Source organism: Pseudonaja textilis, chromosome 3 (genome assembly GCF_049901715.1).
Source record: "Pseudonaja textilis isolate UNSWEBS1 chromosome 3, rPseTex1.2, whole genome shotgun sequence".
Classification (NCBI taxonomy): Eukaryota; Metazoa; Chordata; class Lepidosauria; order Squamata; family Elapidae; genus Pseudonaja; species Pseudonaja textilis.
Window position 1 is genome coordinate 69,942,439 of NC_141992.1, and position 22,454 is coordinate 69,964,892.

The window sequence follows — 22,454 nt, forward strand, 5'->3', positions numbered from 1 at the left end:
TCGACTAGAACCATTTTTTCTCCTGTTTCAGCCTTTATATCATACATATTTTGACTCACCGAACAAACTATAATAAATGCACTATCACATAAACCTGGATATGATCTTCCATACTCATTCCTTCTACTACTAAACAAATGAAGCAACTTTGCCCCTCTTCAATCATTAGAACCCCATAATGGTTGAGGGCATGGAGGAAGGCACTAGATCTGCTCAATTGGATTAGATTGCTGCATAGGTAAAAGCTTCAAACTGATTCCTTTTTCTATAAATAATGGATAGTTGTTTCATAGTGGCCAATTATATATTCTTTCAGGAAGGGATATGGCAATTTTGCCATAAGAATAGGACTCCTGGATGTGTTTAAAACTTTGCATCAGGTGTGTAGCAAGTTCTGGTGGCTGGGGGAAAGCAGATGACAACCATATTTCATTCTAACAAGTTTGTTGATAGGCAAAGACTTGTATGACTTTCCTCGTGCACTTTCTTCATTGCCTTCATTGCCAGGATCTTTAGATTCGGTTTCAACTGATTTTAGTTCTTTCTCCATGGCTCTGGCAATATAATCTAGGGGCATCCAGAACTGAACCTGACATCAGTTATAGCCATAGGTAAAAATTAGTGATACGTTTTCAGTATATGGTGGTACTATTTTGAGCAGATTCAGGCCCAAATTGTCATTTATTAATGTAACAGTATCTTCTGGGATAGCCTATAAAGATGCTTAAAGTCAACAAATTGTTGTTCCCTTGCATCTGTGGGACCCTTGGGCTGAATGGTTTGGAACCAGGACTGCGGCAGAGTGCTTCTATCTATCCCATTTGTCCCTAAGGTGAAACTTGTCAAACTGGGAAAGCAATGTTCCATTCTTCAAAGGTTCTGACCACTTCTGATTAGGTCGGGAAAAAAAATAGTTGAAAATCTCATTTTTAAAAAAATGACTGAGAATCTCATTTTAAAACATGTATATGGTTTTGAAGGCAATAACAAGATGAAATCATGTGTAAAACTGCCAGTGTACCCAGGGTTTCAATTTTTTTCTGATCTATTATTTGAAAAGCAGGAAGAAGAGAAGAAGGATATGTTGCTATGGGAACCAGTTTTGATATAGCATATTATGAAAAGGATACCTAGAATGAAATTAAAGTGTGTATCTGTATCTGTATACAGGCTGCATTATTCAACAAAACCATATTTTGTGCAAGATTTTTTTTAGTATTCTCAACTGATGGGAGGGAGAGAAGGGAAGGGAAAGAAATTGAATATGGGAGTCCACATTATTTATTATAACAGACTCCTAGTTTTTGTAAGCAAAAGTTTTTGGCCAAATAGAGTATGCATCACAATCTTTGTTGAAGTGTAGATGCAAAATGCTATCTATAGTACATCATATTTATACTTTTGTTTTGAAGATGTTTTTAATATTGCCAATTAGCAAAATATATGACATTAATAAACATCCTACCTTCTGTACAGAACATCCACATTTTCCAGTATAGGCTTAGGCCAGAAATTTTAAGACAAAAAAACCCTTTGCTGTTTGGTGAATAGTGCATTTCAGGAACTGGATTAGGTACAGATTCCAACTGGTTCTTTTGGTCCTTTCAGTAGCGTTACTACCATGGATTATTGTATCTTTCTGAGGCAATGAGCCAATAGGGGATTTTGCTAGAGTAGTTTGGAAAAAGTACTTGTGTAATTATTCTACTGTAATCTTATCTGGTTGAGTAAACACAGAAGAGCCTGCTGGAAGACTCAGTTTTAAGGCCATGGCCTCATCAAATCTCTATTTTCTCCATTATCTTTTAAATTTCTTAAATGAAACTGTTAAGACAATTTGGGCATGGCTTCCTTTATGGCAATAATACAGTGTCTCCCACCCCTTATGGGAAGTTTTGCTACACTCTATTTCATTTTCTAAACTAGTTAAGTTCCTTGATTGTAGGAATACTAGTATAATGCATCTAAATTTTAGCAATGTGTTTTTCAAAGTATTCCATGATTTTCTACTTTGTAAACTAGTGGTTGGTTGGCAAGAAAATTAAATGGATATATAACTGGTTTGAAAATAATATTCAGTATAAACATTGAGTTTCTTATCAAACCAACAGGATATGTCATATGGGTGATGGGACAAAAAAGCAGTGGAACTAGCAGCAAGTTCTAACTTCCCGATGGCTTTCCCATTGAGTTTCCTTGTGGGAAGCTGACAGGGAGCATCAGAAATCCTTCCTTCCCTTTCTTTCTTAATAAAGCATTTATCAGGCTTTAGAACATAAAACAATCCAGCCAAAGTCCATTTCTTTGTTTGTTCACATCAAATGATCAGAATCTTGCCAGACTGAACCCTGACTATTCTTACCCTAATGGATATACCAAGAGATTCTAGGAGTGGCTATCTTTGATTCCAATCCAGTTGCGGGATGTGTTGTCTCGTTTTACCTCTCTCCTTGGAATGAACTCCATCTTGGGAAACTCTTGCTTTACTATAGTCCACCACACCACCACCTCCTTTGTAGGCACAGTCCATCACAGGGTATCCCTTTACCCATTCTCAGCAATGGATTTACATTACGGAAAAGCTGCGAATACTTCTTAAAATATTGAAAGCAGAAGCTGTATTTGTTTGCTTGCACCCAAAGCACAGCCCTGATGACTGTAGGTCTTCAAAAATATTACTAATATTGTTTGCAAAGTTGTGTGTACTTAAGGACAAATGATTGCATTTGCATCATGTAAAACTTGTTTAAAATTATGACCAGTTATGGCAAGATATATTCAGCAAAGATTGTTTCGCCACAATCAATCAACATTAAATGCTATAATTTTTATTCTTCCCATTCAAAGTGATTGCATTTATGTTTAAAACATGGGTGTCTATGGAATGGAAGGAGAAGAATGAAAGCACAAGACTTTTTCTTCTTTTTGTAACTTCTGAAATAAAGTTTATATGCGAACGTGTAACATTAGTTCCTATCAGGGATGAATAGTATTGCTGTAAGAGTCCTGAGCTAACCTTACAATATTTGTACCCACTATGCATCTCAGCTCTAATAGTACAAGTTAATTGTTTAAATTGAAAAATAATATTAGATTTGGTAAACTTTTTATGTTTCACTCTATTTTTCCTGTAATTATTTGTAAATGAAAGCATTCCTTTTCATACATAAGATCAATTTAACAAAACAAGTTTTTCTCTTTTTCTGATTTTATACCTTATGAACAATTTCTATACAAAGGTGATTTTTTTTAAAGGGTTTTCCAGTCAAAACGAATTTTGTCTTCCATTTTTTAATTTCTCTGAAGTTCAGTGGGATGAATCTGTGATACATAACTTTATTTGATTTGAAGGTCAAACACTTTATGCGATTTTAAAAATGACTTTATTAAACTAGCATTTTATATTATCTATATCGTGGCAATATTCAGAAAAAAAATCATCTGGATGACATTCAACATTTCAATATGAATAATCTAGAATGTTTTGCAATCTTGTTGAATGCATTCAATTCAACATCTGACATCATATATCATGCCAATGAGCACTGCATTACTATAAATTTTCTCCATGTGGAACTCTTAATGCATTGAATTTTAAAAAAAAACTAAAAATGTCCTAAATTGCATGAGCAATTAATGTACCTTTCATGCTCTTAAAATCACATATTCCTAGAGATTATAGATCTGTTCAGTTACATATGTTATTGAGAATAATTTATATACAGCAAAAACATATTAGATAATTTAAACAGTACATAGATTATTTATATTTGTTGACTGAAACAGTGATTCATCTGAACTGTTTACATATCTGATACACACAAGGAAAACATTACTATTCCTGAGTTTTCGTACAACATTTATAATTTCTATTAATTGCTAACTAATGCCACCTTTCCATCAAATGTTCAATAACCTTGACAACTTGTCTTGATAGAACTTGGAGACATCCTGTTAGTTTATAGACCAATTATGTTTATAATGCAGAAACTTTACATATATATATATATATACAATGATGTAGAATAAGATCACAATTCCAAAGTCTCTTTAAAAAGTTCTAATGTGTACATGTGTATATTAGAGGTTACAATCTCAGTTCAGTTCTTGATTACGGTCACTGGCCAATATGTGTTTCAATTCACTTTCCATAGATAAAATGTCTACCATTCTGTCATTTCACAGAAAAAAATAAAGATAAAAATAGCAACTTGAAAAATCTTGGGAATGTATGTTGCAAGTGGAAGGTATGTTGTAAGAATTCATTCCTTGATTTGATGGCTACAGTCTATGTGTTTCTAATTCTACTTTATCTTCAGTCTGTAATGATTCAGATTCACTTTGAGCAGCAGGTGGTTGCAGTATGATTTCTGGGCCGCCTCCATAGATTGACTGTAGAAAATTCCATGTTTCTTCTGAAATCTGTCCAGAATCAGCTCCTAAAAGACACACATATTTCCATAAAGTTTACTTGACATTTTAAAAGATTAAATCTGGAAAGCACTTCAGTATTTATAAATAATATAAAAAACTCAGGTTTAAGAAATTTAGTATTATCTGGATTGGTCTGTAACTGATGTGATATAGATGATACAGCTCAACCTATTACCTACTGTTTGATGTTATTTTGTCTTTGTGAGTAATTATGTAAAGGGAACTTAATTTCTTTCACACATTTTAAAATACCTGTTCAGATTTTCAATGTTTAATTTCTGCACCATAAAGGTAGAAATGTCCATATTTTTAAACAAAAAAAGTATGTTCAGAAAATCACTATAGCGACAGATGACAAAGCCACATAGACTTTTAGAAACAAATTCATAGTTCCTTTTTAACAGCAATAACAAGTGTCAAATACAAGATTTTTGTCACATACAGATTTCAAGGACTGCTCTTATTTAGTAATTAATACAACTAGATTACAATATAAGCTTGTTGATGCAGCAGTATTTAAAAACATTTTAATTACAGCTGAAGGCTAGAGAATAATGTAATTTCTTTTTTCTATATTATGTGGAGTGGGATATAGTGAATCTATATGAGAAGCTAACTGGAGAAGCAATAAATACAATCAATCAGTCAGAATAGAGCTGGAGGGGACCTTGGAGGTTTCTAGCCCAACCCTCTGCTCAAGCAGAAGACCCTATATGATTTCAGACAATTGGCTGTCCAGTGTTTCCTTAAAAACCTCAAATGATGAAGCAACCACAACTTCTAAAGGCAAGCTGTTCTACTGGTTAATTTTTCTCACTGTTAGATTTCTCCTTAATTCCAGGTTGCTTCTCTCCTTGGTTAGTTTCCATCCACTATTTCTTGTCTTGCCTTGTGCTTTGGAAAATAAGCTGACATCTTCCTTTTTTTGTTTGAATTTTGTTTGAATTTTATAGAGCTTTCTCTATATTCTATACTTTTGAGAATAGATGGAGCTTACTTGTTTATGGAACTGGTAATCACATAGGAAAAATGTAGAGATCATACACAAAACAACCATAAATGAACATGACCACTGTTAAATTTGCATGCAGAGAACTATTATCAGTGTATTCATACCTTGTTTTAGAACAAGCGAACCACATTTACTGACACCAATTTTGGTATTGTCAATGGGACCTGGAGGATCTAATGAAATAAATATGTTACAATGTGAGATAATACTATTTAAACAAAAAAAAGCCCCAAAGAAAATTCCTCTTATATTTTATAAATTATTTAAAAACTCCACATAATAAAACGTAGCAAAATGCATATTTCAATCGGGTGTACAATTTGAAACAGCTGCATACAAATTTGAAAAATGTTTGTAATTGAAAGAAATCCACCCATTAAACCATTTACCAAGGCTTCCTAAACTGCAAATCCAATAGGACTTTATCCATATGCATAGTTGTCATATACTCTTATTGGGTGCTATTCTATTTTATTTAACTTCTGCAGAATTCATTGTACTGCTCCATGATTTTACTGCAGTTATTTACTACCTAATTAAAACCATGTGATCTTTATATAGCATGTTCTTGCAGTCTCTTTGAATTACGAAAATACTCACCGTTATCCTTGCCCTTCACAAATGCTTCCCATTCTCTGAACCATTGCATACTGATGCAGTAGAATATAGATGGAGACTCCTCCTCTTGGAATGCTCTGTTCAACTAAGAGACAGAAAGAAAATTCTAAAAGCAGATGTGAACAAGCCTAACATAGCTGTCTCAGATTCACTGTTACTGTCCCCAACTCTCCAAAATTACAAATAGTGCTTATTCACAAATTAAATGCTTAAAAAGTGTTGGATCAATGTTCAGTATTATGATTTTTAAAAAGACATGAATTAAAAAAAAGCAATTTTGCAAATTGTATAAAATATTTTATCACATAATAATAAAATAGTTTTGGCATAATACAAACTCATAAAACATTTCCTATGTTGATGTTTAGCTGTGCTATACAGTTCAACACAGGCTATTTTTAGGCAGATACATTTCTGAAGGAATCTCAACTTTTCCAGTGAAGGCAGTACATTAGGAGTTCTGTCACTGTTGAAGGCATTGATAAACCTTCCTTTCAAGGAAATATTTCTGGAAGGATGACCTAGCCATGGTTTGTCAATTACACTACTAAACATCTATGTGTAATCTTTAGCTGGGTGACACAGTGCATCATAAACCAACAGTTTTTTAATCAAGGTAACTTGAATGGCCTACCTTAAAGAATGTGTCCAAAATCTGGAACTCGTGTGGAACTGAAATTACTTGACTGTATCAGGAGTTGACCACATGGAATGTATTATGTCACAAAATGTTTTAGGATAATTTGTATGTCATAAAACGGTTTTTTAAAATTTGCTAATTTCAGTTCCACATGGGCTACTTTCAAGGCAGATACTTCTTTGAATATCTCCTGAATTTTAAAGAAGGAAATTATCTCTGAAACAATGACCCAATGGTAAAGGATTATCTATGTATCTTTATCAAATCAGATAACTGAAAACACAAAACAGATTTGGAAAATTGGAAAAGCCTACAATTGTCTCTATTAGGTAGAATAGCTACAATTAAGATGAATATCCTACCGAGATTACTGTACCTGTTTCAGACAATCCGAATAAAGCTAGGGAAACAATATTTTGAAGAACTAAAGATGATATTAAAATTTGTATGGCAAGGTAAAAAAGCAAGAATAAAATTAAAAATACTATGAGATGCTAGAAGAAGAGGTTTTGGCCTTCCGGATTGGAAGCTATACTATCAAACATCGGCACTTACATGGGCAAAAGAGTAGATTAATTTGAGGAATACAAGGTTATTAGCACTGGAGGTCCATGATCTGCAATTGGGATGGCATGCCTTTTTATGGTATGAGGATAATTCCAGAGGCATTGCATTAGGAATGCATTATTGCTAGTATGGACCAAAATCAAAGAGCAACACTACCTGAAAGTGCCAGTTTGGTTATCTATAATGGAGGCATGGATATATCCTAATGTTACAAATATGGATAAAATCATAAGATACAAGGACATACTAAATGAAAGGGGAGAACTAAAAATAATATATATATCCTAATGTTACAAATATGGATAAAATCATAAGATACAAGGACATACTAAATGAAAGGGGAGAACTAAAAATAAAACAAAAACTAAATAGACTAGGGATTGACCCATCCTGGTGGCTACAATTACAGATACAATCCAGATATGAAAAAGATAGGAAGAAGTTTGGGTTTTATAAGGAACCAAATAAGCTAGATCAGATTTTAATGGGAACAGATGAAAATTAAGAGGATATATAATTATTTATTAACTATTAGATTGGAGAAAGAACAAGTAAAAAACCTTGATAATTTTGGCTAAGAATTTTGGCTATGCAATAGAATTGGACAAGTGGCAGAAATTATGGAATAGAAACTATAAGCTTACAATATCAACAGCGTATAGAGAAAATCTCTATCAAATGTTATATAGATGGCACTTTTCACCTTCAAGAATAGCGAATATGTATAGAAATAAATCTGAAATGTTGGAAATGTAACTAGAGGTGGTATTCAGCAAGTTCTGACCAGTTCCGGAGAACCGGTAGCGGAAATTTTGAGTAGTCTGAAGAACTGGCAAATACCACCTGTCTGGCCCCACCCCCATCTTCTTTGCCTCCAGAGTCCCAGCTGATCGGCTAGGTCTTCTTTTGTTGCCCTGCACAGGAGAATGGAGCTGGAATGCAGGTTAGTGGGGTGGGAAGGGAATGGGATTTTGCAGTAACCTTCCCCTGCCACGCCCACCAAGCCACACCACGCCCACCAAGCCATGCCCACAGAACCGGTAGTAAAAAAAATCTGAATCCCATCACTGAATGTAACCAAATACCAGGTTCATATTACCATATATGGTGGACGTGTCCAAAAGCAAAAATATATATATATATTGGAAGAAAATCTGCATATGGCTAACACACAGATTTGACACCTGAGATATTCCTGCTGGGCATGCTATCAGAAAATTATAATAAAGGTAATACATATTTACTTCTACATATTCTAACAGCAGCCGGGAATGTATACGCACAATACTAGAAAAATGAAGAAACCCCTACAGATTATAATATAATAAAAAAATACTATAATGCGCAGAAATGGATAGATTAACTCTAAAATTTAAGGAAACACAAGACACTGAGTATTTTATAACATGGGAATTTTTTTACAAATGGCTCGTTGATAGATATAGAGGTTAGGCGAATGGATTTATATCAAAATATAGACTACATGGGAAAGAAAAACTGACTTGTAAATATATTGATGGCTATATAATTCATGTTATAGGAGATAGTATATTTTTTAATAATGATTGATATCATCTAATATATGTATGTACATGATTATAATGATTATGATGATGCTTATATTTCAACACTTTGGATACCTAAAAAACACACTGTTCAATATAAAAATGGAATTTGTGATACAAAAACAATAAAAATATTTTTAAAAGGGATTATCTATTTATCATTAAAACTTAGGGCATACAATGTTGCTTAAAACTTTTGAATTTCTGCAAAATATGGCCTAAAATCTTTTTTGTTTACAGATTTCCTAAAATTCAAGAGTTCACAAATTTAAGCACCACTATCTGTATAAGCTCTAATAATATTGATTATGCTTAGAAAATATATCATTGAAAATAAATTATTTTATATACATCTTTTTAAAAACATCCCTAGCTCCTGAAAATTTCATATTGTGGCTTTTTACACATCCTGTGTAATGCTTTGTCCTGTAATAACAATTTCGTTTTCAGTAAGAAGTTGCTCTTCACAGATAATAAATCAAATTTTCTGTTATTTTTTCTCAGTTCTGAAATTCTCTATTATGACATGCCAAAATGGATGCTAAGAAAATATTAAATTTATATTTTTATTAGCAAGAATAATTATGAATTATTTTGGATAATTTGAATAATTTCAAAATATTAAGCTTACTTTGGATATTCAGTTTTTTCTATTTGTAATGGAACTTTGTCCTTGAAGGGTCTTACTAGTGGAAAAACTGAGGTAGCATATGTATTTTATTTTCCCTTTTAAGTCCACATATCACCACATTGGTTTGAAGAAGCTCTCAATACCTCTGATCCCCAATCAGACTCTGGGGCAAAGAAAATGTGTGAAATTAATAAAAATGTTCTATATGTAGCTCACAATGTCTCAAGTTAAAAGCTACTGATTGTAAATATTTGTAACTCAAACAAATACATAACTTAACAAAATAGAAAGAACATACTTACCCGAATAAACATTTCCAGTTCTGCCTTCCGTCTTTTTTCTATTTTCTCTGTTTCCATTTGACAAGTATAACATACATACAGATGATTAACTGCTGGTCCTCCACCATATCTGTGATAATAAATTATTAAATAAATCCCCATTTATTAGGTTTTATAGAATCAAACACTATTTAGGAAGCAACTCTTTTTTTGTTCACATTTTTTTTAAATTTTTAATAGAAATAAGTAACACATATCTGAATTAATTGCACATGGTATATCTATTATTCTCAAACTCTGATATATCAAAATGTGAACATCTTTTTTACACCTAACTTAGAAATAAGTGTGGTTCTTACTGTTCACTTTTGCTGAGATCACATATAAAACAGTATTTTTGTTTTTATTCTGCTTTCTAATACATTTTTCATTATACTGTTTCTTTGTTGCTTGATATAACAGAATCTTTTGTTATACATATTTTGACTTAAAAAGTTTGAAACATACATTATAATAATTTTTGTCTACTCATTGAAATAAAAGAAATAATTGCAATGTAAAATTTTTGCTGATATACTAATTTTCTGCCATGATAAATCTATAAACTTTTTAAAGGATTCAGAAAATGCAAGACTCATTAGTATTAAAAAAATATCAATTCAGAATTGTTACTTTCACAATACACAACTTCTATCCTCTTCAGAAAACAGTTTATCACTTTTCCCTCTGTGCACATTAACATTTATATATAGGATTTACAGCAATCCCTCACATACTTACTCAGAATTGTATTTAATATTTTAATATTTAATGCATTTATTCTTGGGAAAATGTGTGTGAGAGTATCTGCTTAATTATACGTTTGAAAGTCTGTCAGCAAGAAAAAGTATTTAATTCTTTAAAATAAGTATAATATTAAGCCTCTACTTTGTAATGCCTATTTTATCTACACATAAATATCACATCCATTTTGGAGGAGACTATAGTACTTTTAAAATACTGCAAGAGTATGTATGTTTGAATTAGTGCCTATAAAGAATTGATTATAGAGAAGGGCAGTAGCTCTTTTGAATTCTACTGTATAGTGCAGTGTTGGTGTGGTGTCGGAGGTTTTCAATTCAATGTGTGGATTTTGAAGGATGTGTGTGTTTATTTTTATGGTCATGATGTGCACTGAAGATGGTGTTTGGTTTCATTGTACAAGGTGCAATGACAATAAAGTAAACAAAACTTTAAAAAGTACTATATTAAGGCACTCTACTACACTAAAAGTTTCTGTTATTTCTGATTTTTAAAATAAATTCTCCAAATGCAATTAAGAGATGCATTTTAAAGAAAACCTAGCCATGCAAAGATAGGTCAAAGCTTGAATTAAACTACAGTGGAGTAAATCTAAACACTTACTGGGGACAGAAATGTTCTATTGAAAAAAGCAACACAAAACTAATGCAGCTATAATACCTAACTAATACCTATCTATTTACAGATTGCTGTTTGAGCCAGCAGATGCATTTGTATTTAGAAACAAAGTGAAATTAATTGGTTTTTCTTTCCCTAATCCTGAATTATTCTTGTATCATGCCAGTTCACATACTATTAGACAGGTAGTAGAGGTGCACGCATGCAAGAAAATAAATGAAAATAATATTTTTGCCTTCTGTTTATAGATGTTTTGTGAGATTAAAGAGGCTTAGAAAGTGCCAGTCCACCACAGGATTCAGTATAATGTTCTGTACTACACTATATGCAGATTTTCCAATTACCTTCTCTTTGATAATGTTATTATTTTTTGGCATAATAAAATCAGACATCAAATGTAATATGTTTCACAATTAAGTTTACCTGCTGTACAAATTATCCCATATGTTCTGAGGAAGCATTACAACGAGATCTTCTATAAAAGAAGCTTTGTGTGGAGGAACTCCTATGGAAAAATAGTTTTAAAAAATTAAATATGATTTAGTTAAAGGGAGTAGAAACCTTGAAGTAATGCAGTTTTTCAGCAGCAGTAAAAATATAAAATATCTGTGAAAGAAACAACTTCCTATTGTTTTATATTAAAGCTTCTTAGTTTCTACGCCAAAGATAGGTGTAATCTAATTTATCTTACTATAGAATTAAACTGTAGCCTAACAAGTCATGAGTAGTAATTAAGGACATACATATTTTTTACTTTCAGCTAGTAAGTTATCCAAACTTTGTATCTATAATTTTAATAATGAACCCGTTAGCTTTACATTTGAAAAAATGGATTCTACATAAGAAAAATTCAGGCTGTGATCTTCTGGATAATCAAAAAAGAAATTAACTGACTACAGAGTGAAATTCTCATTTAATTGGATAAAAATTCAAATTAAAAGATGTAAGGACAAAAATACATAGGGTGGCAAAAATGGTCAAAAACTCAAAAGTTATAGGAAACAGTAGGATTTATTGTTCCAGATAATAAGATAAAATGTTATCTTCATAGGAGAATAGTTTTATATGACCTCAGTCTCACCTCCATGGATGCAGAGAAAATCGTTATTTGAAATAGGTCCTGGTTCAGCAAAAGTTCTGAATTTATTCAGCCATAAGCGTGAAATATAAAATTGAAGGAGGCTTGGTTCCATAACATTAAGGCTTGACACTCTCTCTCTCTTTTTTTTAGCTTCTTCGTTACTTTTTCTTTTGAAAAGAGGCAATATATTAACATTAGTTAATGACTAATTAATCTGTACGACTAAAAATATTAAGACTGCATACTATGTGCTAATTTTCAGTTTAAAAAAGCAAAGGTACTTCAAATCTTGATATCTTCAAAATATTTGAGTTCATGGTAAGATGAACTCACAGCTATTCTTTAGAACCAGAAAAATATGTTAATTCCTGCAAAGAAGCACTTTGAAAAAAGTGATATTGAGTTTTGATTAAAACTAATAAAGCCTCTAACAATTGGGAATGACTATCCTGGTTGTTTTTTTAACTGTTTGTTATGAATAACAGACTTGTATCAGTTTTTTTAAAAAGCTTCCTTGCAAAAGAGAGAAGAATGTTTTTGTAGATACTCTCTTTCTTTAGTTCTGTCATCAACAAGCCAGAGAAGAATTTTACAAGTTGGAAGTCCAGAAGGAAGATTTGCAGTAGTGTTTCCCTTCTTTTTCTTCCCTTTCCTTAGCATTGACTAAGTAAAATTCTGCTCAAACAATACTTTCGCTGACAATGACAACCTCTGCATCTAGCCATTGTTTTGCAACTTCAAACTTGCTTTCTTACCTGTAGAAGAGAACATAAGCTTCTGCATTTTGGATAGTTGATTCTGTTACTTCTGTGACACTTTGATCATCAAATTCATACCATCGATTATTTAAATTATTTCGACAATAAGCTGTATAATGCCCATCTAAATTAAAGAACAAATTAAGAAGTTTTTTTGTTTTAAAATTGCAGGAAAAGCAGATTGGTACAGATTAATGTAATAACATTTTTACATCAGCTGCATAATGATGTAACATACCATAAACATAGACTATGAAAACAGATTATGTATACTCACTAATAGCAGTTCCATGGTGGCAGATGACAGACAAGAGGTCATAAACTGCTATTTGAGCAGGACTGTCTTTAGCAAGAAAAGGTTGAAGATCAAGTCCTTCCAAAGGAAAGGATACATGAGTTCCAATTTTTGTGGAAAACATAAGATCGTGTCTGAATCTTTTGAGATGAATACATAAAATCTGTGTAAAACAATCAACAGGCTTATTTGAAAACTGATGTTTATCTTTTATTTTAATATAAGCAACAGATTTCTTATTAAGCAGCTAATAAGTTTTTTATTTCCTCAATGAAAATGAAATTACCACCGAAACTTTTATTTAATCGCATTATTCTATAGCACACTGTGATTTCTTTAGGAATGAGAATAATGAAACAAATTTCTGCAACCTCCAATTTTGCTCCTTTGCTCCCAGTACTTAGTAGTGAGATTGTTTTTACTGCTCCATTTGAAAGTGATTTATGATATCACAATTACACCATAGCTACTATATGATACAGCTAGCAATCATCTGTATTTGTGCCTCAAATTCTTTGGCAGATATTCTTTACTAGTATGTCTTTTTAAGAATATTGATTTGGTTGGGGTCTCTGACATATTACTCAGCACTAATGCAGGTTGTGATCTGAAAAAAAATGTGAACAACATGGCAACAACAATTATTATTACGCTTGGCACTTTTCTACAAAAACATCGCTAAAGGGAAACTACACTGACATGACATGTTGTTAATATGAATGCATGTCAGAAGTTCAAATATATCATTTACAGAATAATATTGTTGTTTATATTTCCTTAGGAAAAGATATGTTTAAAATAACCCTCCAAAATAATTCTAATCTTCTAGAAAACTTTCAAATTGTGGAATCTGTCCAAAAAGTATTATACTGATCCCAAGTGATCTTAATTATCGGTAATATTTTATCCTGAATTATTTCAGTTATTAGGTAATGCTCAAGAGCCTGCAAATATTCAGCTGACCTTTGCTGATCTTAGAAGCTAAGTAGGACCAGCCCTAATTAGTATTTGGATGGGGGACAGTCTGGCAATGGAAAAGCACACTTCCAAGAAAATTACATGAGTGCAATGACCAGGAAACAGACTAGACCAGTGATAGCTAACCTTTTTGGTCCCGAGTGCCCAAAGTGCACGTGCACGCATCACCAATGCAATGTATGCCCCGCACATGTGCATGCATCCTGTGCATGTGCTGCACCTCCGCGCATGCACCCCACCCCCAGCATGCACCCCACTCCCTGCACATGCATGGCAGAGACCCAAAGACCAGCTAGCTGGCAGGAGGCACACACGCATGCATGGTGGAGCTGAGTTGAGGCAATGGCTCATTAAATTTAAACATTGGAAGTGAACATCTTAAAACACACTAGTCCTAACTATCTAAAATAGTTGTGTAGAATGTAACAATTGATTCTCAAGACTGATAGAGCTTCAGGTGACTTTTGTAAATAATCAGCTTCACCCTTCCCCATTATCAATGAATCACCTTTCCAGTGCATCCTAAGGTTATGAGAAAAAGACCTAGAAAATCTTAGCCATAGCATCACCTGAGCTATAAAAGAAAAATACTACACTTGCTAGAATTCTTGTGTTATCACCTTTCATGAATCTTGTTAATTCTTAAAATTGTGACTAAAAAAACAACTTTAGATTGAAGCAGCTACACATTCTGACAGAAAATGAAATTCAGGATAGGGACCATAACAACATACAGGAGAAATTGATTAGTTTGACTGTTATCTGTTAAATTGTTAAAAGATTCATCTTGGAAAATGAAGAAATAGAACTGAATACAAGTCATGTTACATGAAGTAATTTGTTCTTATGTTAACACTGATTTATTACAAAAAGGAGGGGAGAGGACATTTTATCCAGCAAAGCAAAGCACATTACCTCAGGGAAGTGTTGAACTTTGCAGAATTTTACTCCATTTCTTAACCTGAAGTAAAGTTCACATTTAATGACATTGTAAAAAATATTGACCACAATGTTACAAAAATTCTAGCTTTACTATTTTAGAAATGCTGGCCAGAAAAAAATGGAATGGAATTAGAAATCTACATTTTTTCCAGTTTTCATACCAATATAGAAAATAAACATAACTTATATATAAAAATCCAACATATATTTTGATAAAGTACTAAACTCAATAATAATAATATAATTGTTGTGCAATTCCAAAACATCAGGAGCATCATTTTGACACCATCAGTCTATTGCACAAGACAGCTTTATTGGAACAGTTTATATCCTGCAACAATACCTTTAATATCATTAAATAACATCTGCCTATCCCAGGTCCTTAGTTTGAAGGTGGACAAATATACCAAATATAAAAATACTGTGCAACCAACTATAATCTATATTATAATAATGACAATGAAATCCTTTTCTTTCCAACTATTTATTTCCCACCTTTACAAATAGCTGAAGGCAGCAAACATATCCAACATACCTTCTTCCTCCTGTTTTCCCCACAACAACCCTGTGAGATGGGTTGGGCTGAGGTCACCTACCTGGCTTTCATGGCCAGAAATAGGGCTTGAATTCAGTGTCCTGCTTTCTAGTCCAGTGCCTAAATCACTAGACCAAAGTAGTTCTGATGGAGAATATATGGCTGTAACCCTGAATTAAAAGTGTTAACCCAGAATCTAAAGTGGTTTTTTTTAGTGTATTCTTAAGATTTTACTGAATTCTGACTTATTAAGAACAAGTAAGTGTGCAGTACCACTCTTGTCATTTGGTACCTTTTTCAAGCTTGGACAGGTTAAGAAACAGGCTCCTCAAGCACTACTGGATCTCTATAGTGATAGGGTATAATAACAGACTCTTGAAAGTCTGACAAAATTCCTCTCACTTCTCCTCTTACACCTTAAAGAATCAGACAAGGCAATCCTAAGTTTCTTTCTTACTGCCTTCTTCTTTGAAAAGCTACCTGGCTTTTAAATAACTGCTCTTGTATTCAATTTTTTAAAAGTTATTTCTCTACTGCTCTACAGTGGCCCAGACAGAACTGATATGCAGTTCTTATTCATTCAGCAGATGGCAGCTGAAATCAAAAGCACCTTTGCACAAAGGTTTCTTGTTTGCCAGTTGTATCACTACCTTGCTGAAGAGTCCTCACAATCACTCATGAGGTTATCTTTGTAGACCACTCAGAATTAACAACTGGTCCAGAATGTAGCCATGCAACTATGGGCACTTCTTATTTTATTCATATAGCTCTGGTAGGCTTGGTGTTGTAGGTTACCTGTATAGCTGTTCATAGTTTAGTCTAGTTACCTAGAGGACTGTCTTTCTCCTGTTGTTTCCACTTGACCACTTAGATTTGAGTGAGTTGATAAGTCCCAGTTGTAAACCGGTGTCTTCTTGGGAGCCTAAGAAACACACCTAAGTAGCTGGGTTGTCCTGCAGAACAGCATTTCCCCCCAAGTTTTGCACAGTTGCATCCTATTGGGTTTTGGCTGGGAAAATGTTTGTTTAGTTATTCTTCCCTGTTGCTTATCTTGTATTTACTGCTGATCCCGCCCTTTTATACTTTTACTAGTTATTTTTTGCTTAATAGAAAATAATCTTAGTAGTTAGAGTCATATTACATTAAGGCAGCATACGAGTGGTGAAATATAAAATAAAACAGTAACTGCTAATGTTCAAACAAGTGGCAAGTCTAAATGATGCCTATGTTTAGTCTAGATGGTTACATGCATAGCTCAGATAAGGCTGTGGCATTTGGCATGAAACTATTCCTGTTTGCTGGAGGCAAATTAATCCTAAGCATCTTTCATTAGGTTTCAAGGGTGTTAGGCAGTTTTTCAAGCAAGCTTAAGAAGACAATGAATACTGAAAACTATTTTTAAACAAATGTTAAGTCAGAATGATTCATACAAAAGTCCTATTTTGCCAGCTGAACTGTGCCTGTGTATATTTCATACATTACATCATATTCCTGGTTTCAATAGCTTTATTAATGAAAAAGGGTAGAAAAATATAGAAATTATACAGATAGATAGATAGATAGATAGTTTAAATGTAGATCACTTACTTTTTACATTTTTCACAACTGTACATATTGTCACCTGCAGACATTGTAAGGAAGAAAAGAACAAACATTATTCTAAAAATATAGAAAATTATCTTTAACCCACACTAAACATGTTTGATTTTGCAATATAGTAAATTGATCCTAGCATTTTATAAAATACTTGTCCTTGTGAATTGGGAAATTGTTTTTAATTGAAAATCCATACTATGGTTCAAAAGTTAATCTTTTGTAACAATGTTTTCTGAATGTTTGTCCTTGAAAATATTTCTCAATTCAATTTCAACAAAGATATTGTGGAGAAAACTCTAATATGCTTTCTGTGAAACCTGATTCAAAACAATAAACTACACATAGTAGCTAAATTAGAATTTGATATTCGATATGAATCTCTTACCTTTCAATTCATCTCTAGCAAAAAAGGCAGCAAGACAATCTTGTAAGGTTACTGTTGGACCCCAAAACCAGCTAGGGACACATGAGACAACAAACCTGAAATATCATTGATAGAAAAACAGCAATTGTTCTGCTGTTATAGCAGAAACATCAGTGCAGAAGAATTACTGAAGTAGTAGAAAGAAAACAACTAACCTTTTGAAATATTCCACAAAAAATGCGATCCAGCCTTGAGGAGCATATGCTTCACCACAAGATCCTGCCTTGACAAGAGAGGTCTGATGATTTGCAGAATGCAGCTTAGCAAGATCTTCCTTACCTGGAATAGGCAAAGACAAATCCTGGAAAGTTTCCAGTGTAACTGAAACCTATGAAAAATAAACATAAACACTTATTTGTCAATATATTTAATCAAATTCTATAATTCTATTTGTTTGTTTTAAACTTTGCATAAAACATAGTACTGCTTATCTGCTATTACATCACTTGATGGGAACTAATATATGCCATTTAAGTTCACTATAAAATATACATGAATATAAGGTAAATTCACTGTACATACATATTGATAAATATAAAAATATAAAGTGCAGAGGATAAAAAAATTAAAGAACTATGAACAGGAAAGACATGTTTGGAAAGTCTAGCTTAAATAATTCAAAAATATTTATATATATTACTTTAAAAAACAACATCCACACAGAAAGTGAGAAATTTTGTATAAGCACTGTAAAACCTACCCGATCACATGTGAGACATTGTACGGAACTTAAAATAGAACCATCAAATATGTCTGATATAACACTTCGGTATTTTTTGCTTTTCTTCTTTTTAGAGGAAGGCGCAGTTGGAACTAAAAGAGAGAGAGAGAAAAAGAAATAATTACAAAATATTATTTGAACTGTCCAGGGCTAATGAACAGTAATTTCTACATGAATTTTGGGAGAGCAGGCAGCTAACATTGTTTTACTCATTCATTATAATTCATGTCCATCTCACCCCAATGGGTGAGAACTTTTACCATCTCACCCCAATGGGATCTATCTACCCCACCAATGCCAGCAGAGAGAGCATGCTATGGGCTCAATCAGTCAGAGAATTCCAGTGGGAGGGGTCAAGGAGAAAAGTTCTCTCTGCCATGGCCATTGCCCTTCGGAACATCACATCCACAGAGGTGAGATCTGCACTGACCCTCTTGACCTTCCATAAGGGCCTGAAGACTTGGCTCTGCCAGCGTGCCTGGAGCCACAACTGGGGGGAGGTGCAGGCCATATCCACCCCATGAGCCACCAGTTTGATAGGCCTGGTCTAAAGGACATGGGGGGATAGATTCTTTGAGACAGAATCTCAAAAGTAAGGTCAGTGGCAATGCAGCCAGGTTTGGAGAAAGAAACAGCCACTACTCAATTTATTAGCAGCTAAAGTAGCACAAAATATTTGCAAGGCTAATTTAGCATACATTGTGCCAAGTAAGCTTTAGATGGGATTTATCTACCTTATTTGATGTTGAAAAAGCTAACCAAGGCCCAACTAGTATTTGGAGATATTTAAAACAAAATCAGAAGAAAGCAATGGCAAACCATTTATTTGTTGTAACCAAAGAATATACATAGAAGCTGTCCATGTAATCACTAGGAATTTAACTTGACTCAGAAGTGGGTATACTTTATCTTAGAATACTAGCAGATAATCTCACTTGAATGTTAGCTTTGGAACAGGAGATAAATTTACAAATGTACAAAATTATTTCAATTAAATTCAATGTAATAAATCAGAAAATTATTTCAGCTCAATACAATGCAATAAATCAGAAAAGAAATTTTTTTAACAAACCTCACTAGAAGTTTGAAAACTCTGCAAAATAAAAGACTGTGATATTGGAAAATAGCACTATATTTAAAGTGCTTTGACAAACCTAGTAAAATGATGCAATTCCCAAAGGGCAAGCAAGATAAACAGAAGTTACAATTCTAATGCTTAATCCCTAGATAAATTGTGAATGCTTGCCTTACTTTTATGTGGATTGGAAAAAGAGCTGGCAATTACACAAAATCTTAAAGCTATTAATACAACAGAAGACAACTTCCCTTGAGTCAGGGGTCATTTCCCTGACTAGCTGTAGACTACAGACCAAATCTCTCAACTTTGGCAACTTTAAGATACGTGGACTTCAACTCCCAGAATTTTCATGCCAGTTGGGGAATTATACTAGTTGAAGCATCTTAAACTTTCCATTTTCCACTCTTCAAAAGGTATTCCAAACTGACTGAAAATAGCCTAAAGTGGTGGCTAACCTTTTTGGCCCTGAGTGCCAAAATGGTAGCGTGTGCGCATGCACCGGAAACCAGAAGAGCAGCTCCCTGACACACATGTGTGGGAGTGCCGGAAACAGGAAGCTTAGCTTCCTGGTTCGTGCATGCGCACCGGCCACCTGGTCTTCCAGTTTCTAACATACATGAATGTGCGAAGATCAGCTGGCTGGCGCACATGTGCGTGCTGGAACCTAGAAATGCAACAGGTGGCAGCTGGCGTGTCCATAGAGAAGGCTCTGCGTGCCATTTTCAGCACACATGGCATAGGTTCGCCATCACAGGCCTAAATTCACACCCCAAACTTTGGCAGCAAACTGGCCAAATAGAAAACAGATTTGGATTGTTTGAGGAAGCTGGTAAGATTAAAAATGGAAATGATGGAAACTTTTCATTTCCACTATTTTTTAATAAAATAAAAATGGGTTCTGCTATGAAAAGTATATGCATGTGCATTTGTATGCATACATGTATGCATATGTTAAGAGTACGGCACAGTAGTAGTCAACATATTTTAAAGTAGAAAGGATGCTGCATAAGCTTGGAAAACACCTAACAGAGAAAGCAAATCTTAGGCAAGTTCATGAAATAGAAATTTATGTTGTTCTTTTGAACATTCCCTAACCTCTACCTGAGATTGTCCCCCAAGCCTCAAGAGTACACATAACAGAAGACAAAGGAAATTAGGAATTAGTTCCATCAGCATGACATCACTATGTAACCCAAGCTAATGTTATGCATGTATGCCTTTTAATCACTTTCAAATAATATTCATATAATCACCTGAATATCTGCTGTGTATTTGTACTTTCACTGTTTCCTGATTATTCAAAAGTTCAACTGTTTCACGGAAACTGTTTATATCTTTTTCTGTGTCGTCCATAGAATTTGTTCTATTCATTTTGGTACACAAGGATCTCTCTTTTCTATAATCTTTAGATGTATTTTCATCCTCCTCAATTAACATTGCATTTTCTGCAGGGTCATCGGCCACAGGTTTTGACCAAGGATCAGTTTCTAACTTATCATTGTTAACACATGACTGAAAATCTGCATCCGATTGGCATTTTTCTTCTTCCATTCTCTCTTCAACATTTGTTGTGTTACTATCCTCTACTGTAATAACAGTTTCTTTTAACTCTTCATGAAGCAAATCCATTAAACAACGTAGAAATTCCTGGGCATCCTAAAATTTAAAACAGATAAGTACATGGTTTAAATTACACATCTAATGTGATAGATTTAAAAATGCTAATTAGTTAAGAGTAAATATATATGAAGCAGGATATAGATGTAACATACTGTACTGCTTTTAGTTACTTCCATTTTATAATGTGTTCTGTAAAAGTATAGCGTTGGATTTAGAGAATGCAGGGAAGATAATTGACGGAATGGGATTTCTTTCTGTAGCTCCTCTTGTTCATAGAATCTCCCTAGAATGTCTATTTTCTAGATAGCCTGCACTATTGCATGAAAGCATCAGACAGAACAATGTCTGACTTTTTTCTCCTGGCTGATTTTTTTTAGCTTTCGTTCCTCATGTCAGAGCCCATTTTGTGCAAAAGGACCCTTGGCCATCAGAAGATGGGGAAAAAGAAAAGCCACATCCCCAAAGCCTATTTCCTTTATGCTAGATCTATCACTATAATACAATCTAAATGTTATATTAATAGGCATTTTGAAGACTGAAATGAATGTCATTTAATTTTTTTTTTATTATTATAGTCCTAGATCTCTTCCTAGTATTCCCTGCATAGAAAAGAATTAAGCTTTCTATTGTATGGTGTTTATATTACATCATAGTGTAGGTATAAAGCCTGAATTAATCAACAATTGAATAAAGGAGAAATACACAAAAAAGTCCAGCAGTTTGCCAGAAACAACCATTCTTTCCGTTTCACTATATTATAACTACTCCGAGTATCTTTTTTGTGCATATATATTTTACTTGTGTTTTTATTTCTTTGAATCTTGCAACTGTTTAGCAACAATAATTTTTAGTGGTGTAAAAATAGAAAAGGCTTACTTGTTGTGAATAGCCTCGAAATGTTGGATTAACTGCTTTAATTCCTTGAAACAAATTTGTGGGGACCACAGCTCCAGGCCTGAAACAAAAAACATTTAATTTTGTTTACACGTTCTCAAACTGAATGGAGTACCTCAGTGTAACAATGTTCAGTTTAGCAAATCAGGAATATTAAAGCTAGGAAATTCTTAATTGTACTGTCTTAATATATCAAAATCATACATAATCTAACAGGATTTATTTCTATGTAAATATATACAGAATCTACTCTAAGGATGGATATGGTTCCTCTGGTGAGTAGTCAGAACTGGATGCTGCTTTTTGCTTAAAATGCTTTGCTATTTATTAAATCAAAGTGTTTATTATGGTTAAACCTAAGAAAA

General features: G+C 33.4%; 1 protein-coding gene across 4 annotated transcripts in view; it reads right to left on the reverse strand.

Moving 5' to 3' along the window:
- Positions 1-2,927: 2,927 nt before the first annotated feature.
- The window catches only part of USP33 (ubiquitin specific peptidase 33), a 36,608-nt gene continuing 17,081 nt past the window's right edge, over positions 2,928-22,454 (reverse strand). For 2 of the 4 annotated variants that reach the window (XM_087930050.1, XM_026700204.2), the window contains exons 9-23: positions 22,072-22,150; positions 20,829-21,231; positions 18,477-18,589; positions 17,932-18,104; positions 17,738-17,808; positions 17,344-17,377; positions 15,195-15,240; positions 13,284-13,464; positions 13,004-13,130; positions 12,249-12,415; positions 11,591-11,672; positions 9,770-9,878; positions 6,047-6,149; positions 5,551-5,619; positions 2,928-4,439 (exon numbers count right to left, since the gene is read on the reverse strand). In XM_087930050.1, coding sequence (XP_087786176.1) covers positions 4,282-4,439; positions 5,551-5,619; positions 6,047-6,149; positions 9,770-9,878; positions 11,591-11,672; positions 12,249-12,415; positions 13,004-13,130; positions 13,284-13,464; positions 15,195-15,240; positions 17,344-17,377; positions 17,738-17,808; positions 17,932-18,104; positions 18,477-18,589; positions 20,829-21,231; positions 22,072-22,150 — 1,915 coding nt within the window. In that variant the 3' untranslated portion in view covers positions 2,928-4,281. Of the gene's footprint in view, positions 4,440-5,550; positions 5,620-6,046; positions 6,150-9,769; positions 9,879-11,590; positions 11,673-12,248; positions 12,416-13,003; positions 13,131-13,283; positions 13,465-15,194; positions 15,241-17,343; positions 17,378-17,737; positions 17,833-17,931; positions 18,105-18,476; positions 18,590-20,828; positions 21,232-22,071; positions 22,151-22,454 lie in introns of all 4 variants that reach the window. The other 2 variants (XM_087930049.1, XM_026700202.2) reach the window with 1 other exon arrangement.